We start from the raw sequence: 18,622 nt of genomic DNA, 5'->3' as shown, positions 1-18,622 counted from the left end.
ACTAGCTTTCTTCACAAATGTTTAATGATGTCTACTATCTCATACATTTGTTCCAACCCAACTTCCTTGGGAAACTTTGACAGCTGCTGAAAGTTGGGGTACCAGATTAATAACCAATATAAGGCAAAATTCCCCAAATCTCATATGCTTTAAGTATATGTGACAGGAGGTTTTCATGATGCTGAATCCATTCCAAGCATTAGTTTTGCACAAAAGTGGCCAAATTTAACCCAATTGGGTTACATTTTGCCATAGCAAATGTGCTGACCTCATCACATTTGTGATGACGGCTATCGACATTTTTAGTGTGTTTTCTGTGCAAAACTAATGCTTGCAATGGATTCAGAATCATGAAAGCCCCCTAGTTTGACACGTCACATCACATGCTACTTAAAGTATAATGACATTTGAAATATTTTGCCTTATAGGCCTATTGGTTGTTAATGGTACGTACCCCAACTTTCAGCAACTGTCACAAGGAGGATTCCCAAGTGAGTTGGGTTGGAACAAATTTATATGTGACACCTTGATGAAGACATTTGTGAAGAAAGCTAGTGGTAAGCATTTTTTTGTAGATTTGCCACACATTTTGCAAATTTTCCCTTATAGTGGTACAAAATAAACAAACATATACTTCCGTCAAATAAGTCATACTATATAGCCTACAATGTTGTAAAAAACTGCCATACCCTACTATAGCTAGCCTACTACATCATAGATACATAAGGAAATCACAGCAAAATTACAGTACAAAGATCAATTGTGAATGAGGAACACAGAAATGTTTTATGTTTTAGAGTGCTTTAATACATAACATAACTTGCAACACACACACACAATTCAATTCCAATGTAGTGAAAATATAGTTGGCAGAACTCTTACTACCCTAAAGAGTATATGCAACACCCAAAAAGGTAATATTCTTTTGATATGAATTTCACATCAAAATATGGACATAATACAACGGGTACACATGTATTCTTTCTCTATAGTTACATATCCATACCAAAATACACATACGTACACAATACACAGACCTTTGGGGCCATTAAATGAACTTACATTCGCCCCAAACCTATAACCTATAACCCAAATCCCAACCCCCACCCTAACTAACTATGGAACTTCAGTATCAAACTGGGCCCTGGGGACATTGTTTGTCCCCAACTTGACTTGTCCTCAACTTGTTTTATGTTCAAGATTTGACACCAAACGAGGCCAATGTCAGGAACACACACACACACACACACACACACACACACACACACACACACACACACACACACACACACACACACACACACACAGTTCACATAAGCTCATGATGCGTCAGGATTTTCGACTAGTTTACATTTTAGTTTGTCTTCCCTTATTGTCCTTAATGTGCTCGTTTGAGTCTTTCTTCACCATCTCTATCTCTTCATCCTTTCGTTTGCCCTCATTATCATCTTCATTCTTCTTGTTGAATAGTTCCTCAATGGATGCAGGGTCATTGTAGGTGTAGAAATATGCCATAATGGAAAATATGATACAGACTGCAACCAGCAGAGAGGCAAAAAGGATGTACTCGGCCCACTATGAAAAAAGAGAGGAGCCACAAATGTTGAGTTAATATATGTTTATAATAATTTTCACTGCCAGTAAAAAAAAAAATATATATATATATATATATATATATATATATATATATATATATATATAAATTCAATTTTGTGGGACTGGAGTGGGACTTCTTACCTGTTCTGGGAGCTTTGCCAGCTCGGCTACAATTAACACGATAAAATTGCCAATAGCTACGGTGAATAACCAGCCAGCTTGCAGCACTGATTTCATGTTACTTGGTGCCTATAGGAAGAGTTTATGTCAGAAAACTATGGTTGAACAAAGCAGACATCTATCACAGCCATTCTCATACTGTATGCTGACACAGCACTAAAACAAAGGGTAGAGAAATGTTCTTCCATTTTACATGAAATGTAAAAATGGGTGTGTGATATTTACCTGTGAGTAGGAGAACTCCAGACCAGTGACAGAAAAAACCACTTCACCAGCTGTTATGAGGAAGTACTGTGGAACCTGAAGGGCCATGTGAACAGAGTTGGGCTGGATGTCTTCTATTGCATGAATGGATGCACACTGAAATCAAAAGGAGTAATGTTATCTCAAGCTAATTCTAGGATATTACCACCTAGTGTAGTGATTCTCATAATGTGCTGATTTAAAATGGTTCACCAAGGCCCAGGCCGGCCTAGGTCCGGTCACCTAGGCTGCTAATTCACGGGTTCGACTCCCGATCCCGACGACCTTTGCTGCATGTCACTCCCCATCTCTCTCCCCACATTTCTGTCAGCTTACTTTGTCACTATCAAATAAAGGCAGAAAAGCCCCAAGAAATATCTTTAAAAGGTTCACCAACGCCATGTTCATGACCAAAAACCTGTCATGAAAATGTGGTCTCACTTCCTTCCTGGACTACAAAGTCACACCCATAGACATACAGTATATAAAGGCTAGATGGCTCAAGGCGGACTCTCCAACGTAGTTCACCCAGCGGCCATCTTGCCTCTGGGCTACAGTAGGCCTACAATATGTTCTATGGCAGCTCAAACAAAAATACTAATAACTCCCTCAAATCTTGACGGATTTACGGGTTGGTTTATTATAAACGTTATCAATGTGGCTATGCGATTCAGGATGCTTAATGTAATTTCTTTATATGAACGTCATATAAAAGCATATAAGTATGCGGACGTCTCTGACGTTTATAACTAACCAAACTATTTGAAAACGTAGTAAGTTATGGTTATTTAAAAAGTACATGCCCCATAGACACAATGTTATGCTGCCCCGAAGTAAGATGGCCGCCACATAGCGACGTCGCTCTCCATTGGCCAGCAGCGCGGGTGAGCTATCTAGCCTTTCTTATATATACAGTATACAGTATATCTATGGTCACACCTCCATGCAGCCTCTCCACAAGGTGGGGAAGTGCACTAAAGCATTATGGGCATTGCAGGAATTCAGCAATTCAGTCAAACCCTTAGTCAAACACACAGACTTCATTGTTTTTCTGACCATAGGGTGCAAATTTCAAATTGTGCTACTGTTATCTACTACAAATACTATTAACATTGAGTGACTGCAGTTTGTTCCAGCGGTGAAATGTCCCTTTAAGTTTAGGCACCAGCTCCTATCCCTCTTTCAGCAGCAACATGGAGATCCTTATGAATCTACTGTATGTTTTGGACTGTATACAGTAAAACATAATTGTTCATTCTAATTCTGAAAGCATAAAAATTAACACTTTTACAATTTCTGGCGTAAAATGAAGACTCCTGGTTTTAGCATTGAACATTTAAGTGTGATGAATACAAAAAAACGTGGAAATGCTTCCAATATCTTAAAGGACCACTTCACTAGCCTGGTTAATAAACGAGACCGAATCAGCCGTTGGCAAAAAAAAAATTGCCTGCCGGCGGATTACGGTCTGGAGAGGCTCAATTGTACGCCCATTTCCTACACCAGAGAAATGGGGCGGCCAATCGGGACACGGTATGCAATATGGGCGGGCTTTGGTACAGTGACTTTCAATGCTTGAGACCTTTTTTTTTTTTTTTTTTATCCCACGATTTTGTAACCCAGTTTTCTTTTCACCCAGTGCCAATTATCTAATGTAATGGGGGGGCAGCGGACTGACCTCATGCCTCTTTCTATGCATGAGGAGTCCAAGCTGCTTCTTTTCACCTGACAGATGGGAATTTCCCCGGCCGGACGTAGCGCGTGGAAGGTACACGTTATTCCGACCAGTTCCTTTCCCCTCCATCAGGCGACCCGGCTGGCCAATGCTTGAGACCTTTGACTGACAGTAGCTCTGACCAATTGCGTCAAAGAGAAAATGTTTCAACCCGCCCCCCTGGAAATGAAATCCAAGCTGAGCCTCCCCAGACTAATATCCCGCGGTCCGTGCGATATTAGTCTGGTTTATTAACCAGGCTACCACTTCACCACTTTTCAACATATCGTCATATAATTGGTCCTCACTAATGTTTATGATAAAATGTGACAATTCTTTTCAACTCGGTCTGTGTCTCATGGGATATGGCTGTAGGCAGTTCAGAAACCTGTCCACCAGTGACATCATCGATGGGAATCCAAGCTAATAGAAACTGCAGGCTTTCTATTCCTGAAAAGTTGCAATGCGATAATGGAAGCCATCATTCTCACGATAATAAATATAAATATATATTAAAAGAACACTTGTTTAAAAAACTTCCTAACGATGATGTCACTGGTGGACAGGTTTCTGAATTGCCCACAGCCCTCCTATGAGACGGACTGAGTAGAAAGTTGAAAAGTGGTGAAGTGGTCCTTTAAAATTCTTGCCTATTTTCACCTTCACATTTAAAAGGAAAGTCACAAGTGAATAATATTCACAGTATGCTAATATTTAACAATAGTAACAGTATGTCAGTAACAGTAGTGTAATGTCATGGTGGTGGGGCTACATTTATGAAAATATGAATACAATCATTATTCATATTTAATAATTGTATTGATTGTATGATTTGTGATTTTATGATTTTAACATATTAGGTTATTGATAATAAATAATATAATAATAATAATAATAATAATAATAGTAATAATATAAATTGGCGTAATGGAACTTACATTGGATTCAAAGTTGAAATTAGTGGGAATAAGGAAAGTGTAAGAGCTTCCTTGGCCAAACTCTCTGGTGAACTCGCACGACTGTACACCATTTGTTATTTCGAACTGGGCACTGATACAAGAGAAGAGTACAAGAGAGTTTTAAATATAAAATTACAAGTATTGCTGTTTGCAAAAATGTATTATTTAAAAAAATAATGGAAAGAACAAAACTACTTTTATGAAAAACAAACAGTTCCTTACTTTCCAGTTGGAAACAGAGAGTAGTTGGAATAAAACGATGGTTCAACTGGTCCAAACACTGCTGTGCCACCTACATGCACTGGTATAGTCAAAGCATTAACAAATCTGGGAATGAGCAAAATGTCACATGAGAACAGTGCTTATGAGTATGACTAAGTTGTCACAAATAATTGATTTAAATGAGTAGCCTACCTTATTTTATTGTTGCCCTGCTCTGGCTTGCTAATTGTATCATTAGTCTGTAATGAAGAATTAGAACCAAATCAGTCTTAAACTACTTGTTTTGTGAATTTCATTTGTTAATAGAGTTGTATGTAACTCACCAACACAATGTTGCTTATATTTAAAGGAATGAGAAGTGTTTGTCGCATTTTCTTATGCAATCGAACATCTCTTGGTGCAAGATTTCCCATTGAAACTGTGATTATTTCTTCATCAAATGTAAAGTAATTCTCACTAGCCTGCAAACAAACAAGCAAGCAAGCAAACAAACAAACAAAGATAGTGAAAAAATAAGTTATAGAATATAGCAAATTATGAGTTTCACCTTCACAAAATGAAAACAACTAAAAATAGTTACCAATCAAAAGGTATTAATTGTGTCCTTCAACCAATACAGTACCATTTATTATTTATACCATTATTTAGCATTTATTACCATACCTGAGCTGCAGCTAGTTCCACTGGACTGTTGTGAGGCAGAGTAACCGTCAAGGGACTGCTACCCATATTTAGTAATTTCAGCTGGCTTTGAGAAGCTGATGGAAAGATGGGCAAGGTTTTCTGCAAAGTAATACAGCATAATTCGTTGCTGTCCGGAAGAAACCACCTAACTAAAGTTTTAAGGATTTAGATGTTTTATTTATTTATATAAATCAATTGCTATTGAACGCCCTTTAGATCTGTGTGTTGGTAAAAAAAAAATATATAATAATAATAATTATATATATATATATATATATATTGAACAAATGGAAAGTATTAAAAAGTGCTTAGGCGAAAACCTACTAACTCCATTTAACCCAGATCAAACTATCTGCCAAACCACCTAACTCCATCCGTTTATCCATCTTTTTTTCTTTTACTTTTTCTTTCTTTTCATAAATCAGTGCTTTTGAACACCCTTTACGTCTGTGATTTGGTAAAAAAAATAATTGAACCAATGAAAAGTATTATAAAGCTATTTGACAAAAACCTCCTAACTCCACTTGAGCTGGATGTTTTTTCATTTCCTGAAAAATGAACATTTTGGAGTTGGGTGGTTTCAGCAGATAGAACAAGAACTCTCTCTTGAACTCCCCACCAGTCAAGAATATGTTCAAATGACATCCCCACTATTGCCTTATTTCTCATGTGTTTTCTGCACATGTGAATTATTATGACAAGATAATTACATTAGAGTTTCTGGAAATACTCACGTCAATCTCAATTTGAACCAGAGCAGCAGCGACAAATGCCATAGCTGCAAAAAGCATCCCCACGGTCATTCTTCTTAGAGGACTGTTGGATCAAAACTTTAGTACATTTATAATGTTATCAGTGATTTGTAAGCTTTGTAACAGCAGAATGGCTTAAGCCTAATTTATACTTTGTCGATTGCCAAAAATAACGGATTTTCAAATTACATTTAGTTTTTAAATTAGTTGTTTTTGGTGAACCAAACAGTTGTCAGACAAAGTATAAATTAAATAATACTTTAATAACAGCATTGTGACATATTGTGTTGTCGTTTTTTCTCCCCCAATAACTTTAATTCCATTCATCTCAATTTCAGTCTATGAATACCACTTTGAAGTCTGGGAGAACTTACGTGAAGTTCAGGCCACATTTTCTGATCAGAGGGTAAATAATACTTTCAGTGATAGGCACCAGAGTCAGGATGAAGATGGGGTTGACCATCTGTAGAGAACAATAAATGGAGGTATATGAGGATAATTTTTCAAATAAGATACAGCAGTGGTTCCCAAACCTTTTCACCCTCAAATTGACACTAATTATTTTAAAAGATATTCCAGGGAGCAGTGATTCTCAACCCGTTTAATTTCAAGGACCCCACAGTTTGACAATCGTATTAGTCTAAAGACCCTCATTTAATGGCATTTCTATCTCTGGGACCCCAATTTAGATTGTAAAATCAATGTTAATTTAACTCTGAGGGTGTACAATTCGCCCCATTTGTACACTCTCAGAGTTACGGTCCCATAAGGGTCCATTTGGATCCAAACTATCATTTAGCTGGGGACCCCCTGAAACTCCCTCAAGGACCCCTGGGGGTCCTCGGACCCCACTTTGGGAACCACTGTGATACAGTATACTGGTCCAGAGTGACTTGGATACATTGCTCTAACTTACTTGCATCTGATCAGGCTGCAGAATAATGATTCCCTGGAAAGATAATGATATCTGTGATTAGGAGTCTGAGCACACCGTTTAAAATGTTGGCTATGCTTTTATTTCAACAAAACAAAACATACAAAGTTCCCATCCATTGTAGTGGCTTGCAGAGTCCATCTAGAGCCCTGTCAAGGAGTTGGAGAATTGATCACATTTTCCATGGCTATATTTTGTATTTCTCTACTATGGTAGACAACTAATAATATTGCCTTTTGGTGTAGCAGCTGTAAGTTACCTTTTGGTCAAACAGTGTCCAGAACATGGGAAGTGGGATGTATAGAAAGAGGACCTTGAGCACCATTTTGATTTGAGCAATGAGGAGTTTCTATAAGACAAAAATAATAATAATGATAAAAATAGAATAGTATTTAAACTGATGTCAGTGTTTTTCAGATACTAGTTTTTAGTAAATTATGGCATTTATGTGTGTGAGGAAGGAAACAAAAGTTGTTACCTCATATTTCTCTTCTGCCCAGTCCATCCAGTGTCCCCTCTTTGGATATGCCTTGCTTCTGTGCCTGAAGCGGTTTTTAACAGCAAACTGAAAGCAACAGGACCAATAGCATTTTGAGAAACATTTTTAGTGACTTTCAGCAGTAAGGGCATTCAAGGCAAGCAGATGCTAGGAATCATCAAGACTTACCCCAATGCATTTACACACATCGAGCATAATATTTCCCTGTGGCTCAGCTTTGTAATACATGCCACTCCCAGCAATAAAGACCACTGCAAGAAAACAAGAAATACGACCAAATCATCAGCATACATTGTTATGCCTTTACTAATTCACAACAGACTTATTAGTAGAAAAACAACAAACCCCCCCAACTGGAAACAGGTTATTGGTAACGTATCTGGATTTCTGAACATATAGTTAATCTGTCATACCAAGAGCAACCACCATAAGAGCTGCAGGGACACCAAAGGCCAGAGGATAACATTTCTGCTGAGTGTGGATACCGCATTCCTGGGCTGCAGATGCAGATGGACAAGGAAATAAACATTCATGTATGCATGCAGTCATACTCATCTACTTCTGCTTTATTATTATGTACCTCTTAGAACGGGTGTGATGATGGTTGATAGGAGACTCCCAGCATTGATGCATAAGTAAAATACAGAGAAGAAAGTGCTCCTCTGCCTAGCCTATTGAAAGAAAAAAAAATCAATAACATTGCACTGTACCTTCAGTGCACCCCCACCACCCTTCAACAAAATACACACAAGTAACAGTAGTGGTGGGCTATGCTAACCTGGTGTTCCTCAAATTGGTCTCCACCAAAGGCAGCCACACAAGGTTTGATGCCACCAGTGCCCAGAGCAATGAGGAACAGTCCCACCATGGACAATGCTCTACAGAGTGTTGGGAAGAACAACAGGTGTAATTGAGGCAATGTCGTCATAGAACAAAATGTGAAACTTCCTTTGACATTATCTTGACTTCTGCATAATAACATTATAGATAAGCCTATAGTAAAAAAAAGCAACAAAAAAAAAAGCATTGCAATTTGATAAGGGATCCCATTGGGAACTACAAACTGTAGCATTTTATTATCATCCATACTGTGAACTCTGTTGTGCAGTATTCAGAGGTGGACAGTGCAGTATTAACACTCACACATGGAATGTCATATTGTCTGGTATTCCGTCTCTGTCTGAGTCTGTGATGTCATGGATAGCACTAACAGCCATTACTACCTGACCAATTGCATAGACAATGGAAAGATAGATGATAGTCCTGCAGAAGACAGAGATCAAGAAGTTGTTCACTATTGACTTCTTTACAATGTTACTAATACTAATATAACTTACAGTATTTGTAATAAACAGAACAATCATGAAAATGTACTGGTATACAAATCTTTCACATAAACTCTTTAGTCTTTATTACGGTATTGGTCACTCACTTAAACTTCCCCAGCCAGGAGTCAGCCACAATGGCGCCAAGTATAGGGGTCAGGTAGCAGAGAGCAACAAATGCATGATAGATGGACGTGGCCGTGTCATCATCCCAGCGCAAAAAGTACCTGAAGTACAGTACGAGCACGGCTGTGGACAAGCAGAGGGCACTACATTATTTCCAATTGATCAATGACCATTATGTTATGCTATACTCAGTGGTGGATAGTAACTATTAAGTACATTTACTTGAGTACTGTACTTAAGTAACATTTTGAAGTATTTCTACATTACTTGAGTATTTCCAATTTCCTGTACTTTTACTCCACTACATTTATTTGAACATTTTAGTTACTACTAGTTACTTTGTATAGATGTTGATTAGAATTACAAAACATACAGTAACCATTTGAAAATAGCCGATCTACTAGCATGCTATTTTCCAAACTTGAAATGGGACATTCTGCATATTACTAGAGTACCGGTACTTTTACTTTTGGTACTTTAAGTACATTTTGATGCCAATACGTTTGTAGACTTTTACTTTTACTAAAGTACATTCAGAATTTCAATATTACGGTATTGATTAATTTGACTTTGGTGGAAAAAGTACTCACATGTTTTAACATGTGAGTACTTTTTCCACCACTGTATACTACAAATGGATATAACATTAACAGGGCTGATGATACAGCTGTGATATTTTGTTGCAATATATACATTTATATTATAATACTCACCACGCATGCCATAGTAGGAGAACCTCTCACAGAATATATACATTTATATTATAATACTCACCACGCATGCCATAGTAGGAGAACCTCTCACAGAATTCATTTACGACAATGAAGAAAATGCTAATGGGGTACCCACACACCACTGCACTCTGATGGATAAAGTAAGGAAAATTGTGGTATATAACAGCAACTCAGTGGCACATTGATGCTCAAATGTTAGGAATAACTACAGCCAATGTTGATTATTAAAATCTAAAGACTAATTTATGCTTAGTCACAGGTCACAGTCAGTCACAAAAATAATAACTTGCGACAAAGTATACTGTATATTAGACTTGAGGCAACCATAATGAGCTACAGTATCACTAACTAAATCATTCATTTGAAATACATGACATGAATGTTCTGAACGTAATTTATTATACTTTACCTTCCCTTTCTCCTTCTCTTTCTTAATATCCTCATGATCTGTGCACACAGTAATATCACTTTACAACACTACACACATTTCTTTTCTTTTTTTTTTATCTATAACAAGTTGAACTTAATCATATCCTCAGGAATAACTCACCAGTCATGATGGCAGAGTAGAGACTACACTACTTGTTAATTTTAATGTCCCTTTACAGTTCCTTAAGGCCTGGCCAGAGAGCTGGTCTCCCACTGTCAAGAGAGGGAGGGCTAGACAAGGTGTATAGGTAATTATTAGTCCTTTGATGTGCCTTGCAGAATGCTGAGAGAGGACAGAGTCCTGGCTCAATCATAAAGAGAGGACAGAGTCCTGTCCTCTCTTTATGATGTCTTAATTGTGTGTGAACACGAGATATAAGAGACGCACACCCACCACTCTATATCAATTTCCATACTCCATGACAGAAGTAAATAAACAAAAGCTTGCATAAATGTGTGTTAATCTGCAGTGTTTAAATGGATGCTTCAAGTTTGAACATGCATATAAACGTGTATTTCCACTAGTGTATTTGAACACATGTGCTTATGGGAACCTGTATTTCCAGTCTCCGCCAGACCAATTATAATATATTTTAGATTAAACACCTCTATAAAAACAGTTTGGGAACAGACCCTTACAACAAAGACTCAAAAAGAAAAACATTATGTTGCATAATATTGAGATTGTGCAGATCTGTTTTCAGCCCTATACCATAATACCTGTCCTATAGGGTGACCACATCTCTTATAGAGCAGGGGTTCTCAACGCTTTTGGCTGGGGACCCCCGGAAATGCTTTGGCCATGTCTCGCGACCCCGCCCCCAATACAAAAATAACCAATAATAGAGAAAATATATCATAAATGTGTGCAGTGATGACTCATATATTTAGCAATTCACAATTCATATTTGATATTATTTTATTATATTTTGGGTTTAAAACACTTAACCCCTTGAACCCCATTATGTGAGAGGGGGGTAGGACATTCAAGTCTGTTTCATTAAGGCTTGAGGGTTTAAGTGGCTGCGTTTTCTTGCAACAAACACAAAAAGGACTGATTACAATACACTGACACACATTGCTGCAGGCAGAGTAATAAGACATGAAGCTAGAACTCATGTGTAGAAGTGCAGAGAAATAAGTGAATTTTATTTAAAAGAAAAGCATTAGGGAACATTTCTGTCTACAGCAGAACAGTGACTTTGTTAAATAAAAATAAAAACCCATTGCTTCCCAAATAAAAAAAAACATTTTCATTAACATTTTCAAGGAACACTAAAATGGTAAAAGCTTCATATTACTTCCACAGTAGCCCTAGTCTCTGCACAGTGAAACCCTGAATGTTAATTTGACTGAGCGTGTAATGAATGAAACAACACACTGAATAACACTCAGGATTTTGCTGCGTGGTTCCACACCTCATCGCTTTGGCAAGAAGGTGAACATAATCTTTACAGTGTTTGATCCCACACAGCAAGATCATTTGCAAAAGACAAATATTGCACACAATCCTTTTTTTTATATACAAGAATAAACAACGTGGAATATACTCACTGTATGCAATGACTTTAAATATTTCAAAAGTCCCATTCAAAGACATCAAAGCGATTACGGTTGAATACTATATTTCCACAGGAGTCTCTTTTTGAAATACAGGTTGCAGCCTTGTAGAAATATAACTTCATGTACAAGGTGAGTATCAATGTATGCAGCATACTGTTCATCAAGACATCAATATCGAGAGATGTGTAAAAAAAAAAATGAATACTGTACATAAAAAACAAATGGGCAAACATTATAAAAAAAAATGAACACAGGTAAAATAGGTTTATTTGGTAGGTTGGTGGTCGGGGTAATAATAACATGCACATCAGTTATAGATTCCAACAGGAATGTCTCCACAGGAAACACAAGCCAGTACTGCCAGACATTAAAACAGGCCATGGAGGAGACAGTGCAGGTCATGGTTAATCCTGCAGTACTGGACGTCTGGTTAAGGAGCAGCTACACCATGGCTTACCTGTGTCACCATCAGTGGTGGAAAGTACAAGTCAAAGGGACTTTTTACTTTACTTGATTTATTTCCATTTTTCCATACTTTATACTTCTACATCTCAGAGACAAATGTTGTACTTCCACTGCCAAGTATTTGACAGCTTTAGTTACTACAGTAGCTACTGTGGATGTAGATTATTATTACGAAACATACATTAAGCACATAAGTCCTATTTTATACTCCGGCTATTCGATAATAGCAGGGGATCGCGATGCGTTGTGAGCTTGTAGATCACCCATTTTCAAAAAGGTTTGACCAATGTTGGAATTTTCGTACTTTTACTTTGTTGTCTAGTATATTTTTATGTCAATATTTTGTTTTTACTTTTACTGAAGTCAAATCTTTAATGGAGAACCTTTACTCGAAACAGAGTATTTCTAACATTATGCATTGCTACTTTTACTTAAGTAAAGAGTACTTCTGCCACCACTGGTCAGCATGTCCCCTGTAAGCCAGGGCTCCTCCTTTCCATGCTTTTATTGCACCCCCCTCTGTCACAGAACATGATTGGCCACATCCACCACAGTGACTGTATAGTGACTATACTCTCTGTACAGGGTCAGTATGCATTGGCTAGGTCTCTGGCCAAGGTGAACTTCACCAAAATCTCTGCTTATCCCAGTGCCAACCTCCACGTTGTCTGCATCGCTGAGAAGAGAGAAAACACTTGGCATAATAGAGGTGATGGAAATGGCTATATATGGCATCACCAGCATGCCTAGTTGGCGTCGGAGGGGTGTCGGGGTCAGGGGTTACCCATGCTCTGGCCTCATACCACTGAGGATGAGCTGGGGATGCCCTGGATGGTGGCACTGGTCGGCGTACCACTGATGGCGTTGAATATGTGGAGCGAGTCCGGAAGAACACTCTTCATGCCGTCTTCAACTGGACTGATCTGGGAGGAAGTGAATGTGGAAAGGAAGGGGGTGGAAAGAGGGCAAGGATGGAGTGGTTAAAGGGTAGGCTGGGTATATTTAATAAACCTCAGAGACTTATCACAATATGTACAGTATTGCATTTACCATCCAATCTGCTCATGTCCGCATGAAGGTAAAACAGAAAAAGCAGTTATCAAATCAGAAATACTTTATGAATGCCACTTTTTTATGTCAGACTCTACTGGGAAGCATATTGTATTTCTATAAAACCCATCTGAGAAGAAGATTATATGTAATTCCATAAAACTAATGGTATAAAGTGTGTCAAAGTAACCATCACAAGTGACATCAAATGTATTTTTATTTTAGGGAAAGTAACATTTACAACATTTTAATTATATAAAACTAATATAGCTATAATACAATTGATTCATTGACCAAAGTTGCCCAGTCCATATGGGTTTATAATATACTTACTTGCTCATGCATGATGGCAGAGAGCTCTCGTGCTAGGTCTCTATAATTGGCCTTCATTTCATCATGGTACTCCTGTTGGTCCTCTTTGATGAGTCGCTCATTGATGCCTAAGCCATGCCCACATGCCTCCACAAACTGCCTGCTCACAAAAATATATATAGTGTTAATGTTGCAAAGAAGAACTATGTATATACAAACTAGAAAGGTGTTCTCTGCGGATTTGCATTCCCTAATAACAAGAGCGATGTACACTACCCGTAGGGATGGAGCTCGTAAATTGTTATTGATAACGATCACCTTATCGATAAGGCTCTTATCGAGCCCACTATCGAGCATTTTCTATTATTTTGTGGAAAGATGTCTCCGTAATCTGCAAACTCTCATTGCGAATTCCTTCTTCTGTGTCAATATTATGTTTGATGTATGATCTCCTGGCGATTAGATTAGAAAAAGGAAAACCGAGTTAAAGTCTGCACACACCCATTGATAATGATCACCTCACCTGAACACCTCTTTCAGTTGTTTGACCTTGTTATCAGGATACTTCTTATTGCTCGCATCATCCAAGAAAGCTCGGGCGTACGCCAGCGGTCCAGCATTTACCTGAAGGCAGACATTAAAACTGCACGTCAAATTTATGCTTTATTGGCTTCACTTCAAGCAGTGTGTTTTAGTTTTTATTATAATAATTGTATTAATAATTCATAATGAATAGTCTTTATTATATAAAGTTTGTACTACAAACAATTACCCCCAGAGGGGTCATTGAGGGGCTTCTAGGGGGTCCACAGCAAAATGAGGAACACTTGAAACACTTTATTTTTCAGCTATTTGCCTTTCTACAATCTCACAGAGCTTGTAGATCAGCTTTTCCGGAAATAATTAAAAGAGTGAAGTGAGGGGCAGTCTTATCATCATCTGATGATACTGTCGAAGAGTGTGAAGAATGTGAGCACATGCATGTTCACCTGAACACTGATGCTGCCCTGGAGCTTGAGCTGCAGTCGGATCATGTCAACCTCACTAGAGGAGCAGAGCAGTCGGATCTCTGCCACCTTCTTGCTCATTTCATCAATGGCCACCTCAATGGGATTCAGATCAGTGTGGTGCTGGTACATCACTGCTATACGTTTCTTCACGTAGGGAAAGCAATGTGTCGCTGGGTGAGAGAAGGAATTAGGATGGGGTGTAAGACAATTTGATTGACATGTTTGTCTGTGCAATTCTTGTACACACTGTTCAGTTTTATAGCTTATGGTCTGCTTAATGTGCTTATTATACTCTCATCTAATGAAGGCCATTAGAGGCAACGTGTTGTTATCAGATGAACAGTTTTAAGATAAGGAAGATAAGAGATAAAGGTTGAACCTTTTGGATCTTTAAAATCATAAAACAATAAAAACCACAGTGATTAGGGCAGGCCAAGGGGCCTTGACAAAGTGCTGACATCTTCTGAATCTAATCTAAATTTCCCATACTTGTAGAATGTTTCTTTAGTGCAATGCATGTTAAAACAGTCACAGTCAGACAGTTGGGAGGAGCCCTGGCAGTGTCGGGGGGGGCACAGGGTGGGAAGGGGCAAAACAAATGCTTTTCTTTTCTAGTTAAATGTGAATCAGGAGGATTATTTTATTATTATTATTTTAAATTTATTTATTATTTATTTATTATTAAGATTGAGGGGGCGGTCAATTTATTTTATTGATTGAGAATTTATTTTATTGATTGAGAAAAGAAAGCTGGTTGACATTTCTGGACATAAATTGCTTCTGTAGTTCTGCGTTCTGACGTGGGGTCTAATAGTATCTACGTACCTTGCTGAAGTAAGTATACTTTGAGGCTGAATATAATGACAATTTCTCTTAAGGCTGAACATTAATTTTGGGACTACTACTGTAAAGGACAGGCACACTTACTGGTCAGTATTGTTCTCCGTTTGCATTGCTCCTCAACCCCTCCTTGCTTCTTGCCAGAGACGGTGAAAGGCATCTCAAACACAAAGCGACGGATGTTGTGGCTCTTTTCAAAGTCTGTTTTCCTGTCAACTAGCTCCTTCTCTTCCAGGTAAGGCGTCACATGTGTCACCTGGATATAGGCATACTTGGAGTCCAGGTCTTTGGGGTTTATCTGTAGATGATTCAGGTCAGAGCAGAACATGGAAAATGGTTTTAAAAACGGGTATAAGGGCTAAAGAACAAACCATACAAAAAATGTAAGTCTCACCCTTCCAGAGTCCTGAATCATCTTCACATTCTCTTGGCCAAACTTGTCAGAGTACAGCTTGAGAAGCCTCTGGGATACCTCTGACAGTGGAGTGAATTTGGGTTCTTTGTAAATATACTCTTTACCATCTTCATCCTCAAAGAACCCCTAGGAATGATTCAAAAACGGTAAATGGTCATTATGTCAAAAATGTAAACGTGAATTAAAAATAAATTGTTTGTACAAAACAAAAACATACTGGCATGAGAAAACATCATAATATGTGAGCTGTGAGTGCATTAAAGTCATTCTGACAACCTCTTAAAAAACAAACAATAAAATAATCTTTAAGACAAATTGGCAAGTGTCACACTCCGCAGGCTCCTCAATGCACTGTCCAAGCATGAAGACAAAGTATATGACAAGACATCAACTGGTGTCAGTTCAGTGGTGTGAGATGAAGGAAGGTTAGAGGTAGGGAGATGGATTTCAAATTGTCAGTGGGTGTAGAAGTCTTCAATATGGCCCATACATTAAACATCCAATTGTCCTACATGAAACGTTGAACACACTAAAGATGAATTTCCGCAGATCATAATGCATGATGTCATGCAGTCACCCAATGAAACATGGAATCCTGCCATTAAACCTTTCAATGCGGTCTTTCTAGGATCAGGACAAACACTTAAAATTCAAATTTATACTTTGTCGAATAGGTAATTAAAAATGTAAAGTCCGATTTTCCCATTGAACATCAGTTAATTTCAGTGAGACACAGAGTCGCACAACAAAGTATAAATCAGGCTGGAGGAGTTATAGGGCAACACAGGTCAGAGATAAGTAACACAGGTAACATACCATTGACTGTATTAGCAACATATACAACAAGGCCTAGTCTTTACTGCACTACAACCTCATTGTGGGTATTCACATTGATTTACCTCAGTCTCTGAGTCAGTAAACTGGTACTGCTATATGGTTGTAGACAACAGAAAACAAAATGTTATTCCATGACTAGTAATACACATCTAGAAGGGTACTAAGTATTCACATATATTGCACCGGTATGGACAGCCACTATGTCAAGAGAGACATGGCTCTATGGAGCTCAACTGTTATCAAAAGCACACTGTTCAAGTTAACCACACCCAGATCCAGATCCAGATATTCTTTTCTCCACTTATGCCCTACTACAGACTTCATCATATGACAATATGATGAATAGTTTCCACTGTGTCGCATTGCGACGCGTGTTATTTTTCTATGTCCAACTTTTGGTGTGTATCCACAAACTTCGTCCTACACAAACATTAAATTCTCATTGACAATGAATGGAGAATCTTACGTCAGTCAAATTATGTCAAATGGTACATCATAGTGTATACACAAACATTGATGACGAAGGTGAGGACGCAAATTGTGATGATGTATGATAATGTACGATGTGATTTTAACACACACACACACACACACACACACACACACACACACACACACACACACACACACACACAGTGTGTATATGTATGTTTTTGCTTTACCAATAATGACATGAACAAAATTGGGATGGCAAGGTTGATGATGTAGTTAAAAAGTTAACAAAACAAAGGGAAAGCTAGCTAGGGTCATTATAAAACATTTAGACTGGTAGAAAGAAAGATGTGGAAGATGGAAGCAGGAGAACTAAAAGTGAGTGCAGAAACCACACTGGAACAGCAACATGCAATGCTGTTGCACAGATAGGCAGATGACAACAATACTGGTGAGTGAGTGTTACTGCATTGCACAGACCGATGACTAGGCCTGTCACAATTATTATATAATCGCAATTATTATTGCATAATAGTCAATCATTTCCATGTTGAAAAAGGTCCATCCATTTTTCTTTTTTTTTCAAAAATAGCATATCTACAAGCTTACCACAAGTGACGTAAGCTTGTACATCAACTATTTCCGATATTTTGTACATTATTTGGAAAGAAGAAACTATTAAATGTGTCAGTGATTTCTTTGTAGATAAGTTAAGTTATTTGTCATGTATCTTCCCTGTGCAATCTGTGATTACGAAGCCTAAAAGGAAAACAAACTAATTGTAACGTTCCAATGTTCAATGCAAAAAGCACAATTAAATCGTTACTCGCAATTATTTGTGTGACAATTAATCATCAAGTTAAATTTGTAATCGTGACAGCTCTATAGATGAGTGAGTGTTACTGCATTGCACAGACAGATGATAATAATGACAATTCTGGTGAGTAAGAGATACAGTAGTGCTACGAGCTTTAAGCAACAAAATAAGACTGAGTAATGTAATTACAGCAGCACCACACCACACCACACACAGACTTAGGCTGCTCAGAAAAGCTAGCAGAGTCTACATTACTGCATGACTTACCGCTGCCTTTAAGGAGGATAAAAAAAAGCAGAAAAAGGGGTATTAGAGTGGATCATAAAAAGGCCACAAAACGTGGTCATGCTCTTAATAATAAAACAAATCACTTTCAGCAGCTCCCATGCTCGGATGTTAAATTATTTTGTCATACTGGATACCAAATAAATGCTTGTGCTCTCATTTAGATCAAGCTTGAATGATTTCTGAAATACAGTTAGTG

At 38.0% G+C, this 18,622-nt stretch overlaps 2 protein-coding genes across 7 annotated transcripts in view; both read right to left on the bottom strand.

Annotated features, from left to right (window-relative positions):
• Positions 1–1,237: 1,237 nt before the first annotated feature.
• On the bottom strand, positions 1,238–10,616 carry slc15a1a (solute carrier family 15 member 1a). Its single transcript, XM_083776377.1, has 23 exons — positions 10,519–10,616; positions 10,378–10,415; positions 10,009–10,096; positions 9,216–9,357; positions 8,927–9,046; positions 8,562–8,661; positions 8,364–8,454; positions 8,197–8,280; positions 7,952–8,034; positions 7,763–7,849; positions 7,544–7,633; positions 7,389–7,433; positions 7,267–7,299; positions 6,725–6,813; positions 6,333–6,414; positions 5,578–5,697; positions 5,238–5,375; positions 5,107–5,153; positions 4,915–5,019; positions 4,672–4,783; positions 2,002–2,136; positions 1,738–1,845; positions 1,238–1,575 (listed from the first exon to the last, which is right to left on the bottom strand). The coding sequence occupies exons 1-23, from the start codon at positions 10,523–10,525 to the stop codon at positions 1,348–1,350; spliced, it is 2,172 nt and encodes a 723-aa protein (XP_083632503.1). The 5' UTR covers positions 10,526–10,616; the 3' UTR covers positions 1,238–1,347.
• Positions 10,617–11,519: 903 nt separating this feature from the next.
• Positions 11,520–18,622, bottom strand: part of LOC310867369 (dedicator of cytokinesis protein 9) — a 98,585-nt gene continuing 91,482 nt past the window's right edge. For all 6 annotated transcript variants that reach the window (XM_083777375.1, XM_083777377.1, XM_083777378.1 and 3 more), the window contains 6 exons: positions 16,032–16,178; positions 15,725–15,935; positions 14,777–14,967; positions 14,311–14,411; positions 13,809–13,947; positions 11,520–13,348 (listed from right to left, as the gene is read on the bottom strand). In XM_083777375.1, the coding sequence (XP_083633501.1) occupies positions 13,223–13,348; positions 13,809–13,947; positions 14,311–14,411; positions 14,777–14,967; positions 15,725–15,935; positions 16,032–16,178 (915 nt within the window). In that variant the 3' untranslated portion in view covers positions 11,520–13,222. The remainder of the gene's footprint in view (positions 13,349–13,808; positions 13,948–14,310; positions 14,412–14,776; positions 14,968–15,724; positions 15,936–16,031; positions 16,179–18,622) is intronic.

This window comes from Protomyctophum parallelum (assembly GCF_964188405.1).
Source record: "Protomyctophum parallelum genome assembly, chromosome: 11".
NCBI classification, from domain to species: domain Eukaryota; kingdom Metazoa; phylum Chordata; class Actinopteri; order Myctophiformes; family Myctophidae; genus Protomyctophum; species Protomyctophum parallelum.
Note: the sequence above shows the minus strand (reverse complement) of the source record. Positions and strands in the feature narration are given on the sequence as shown.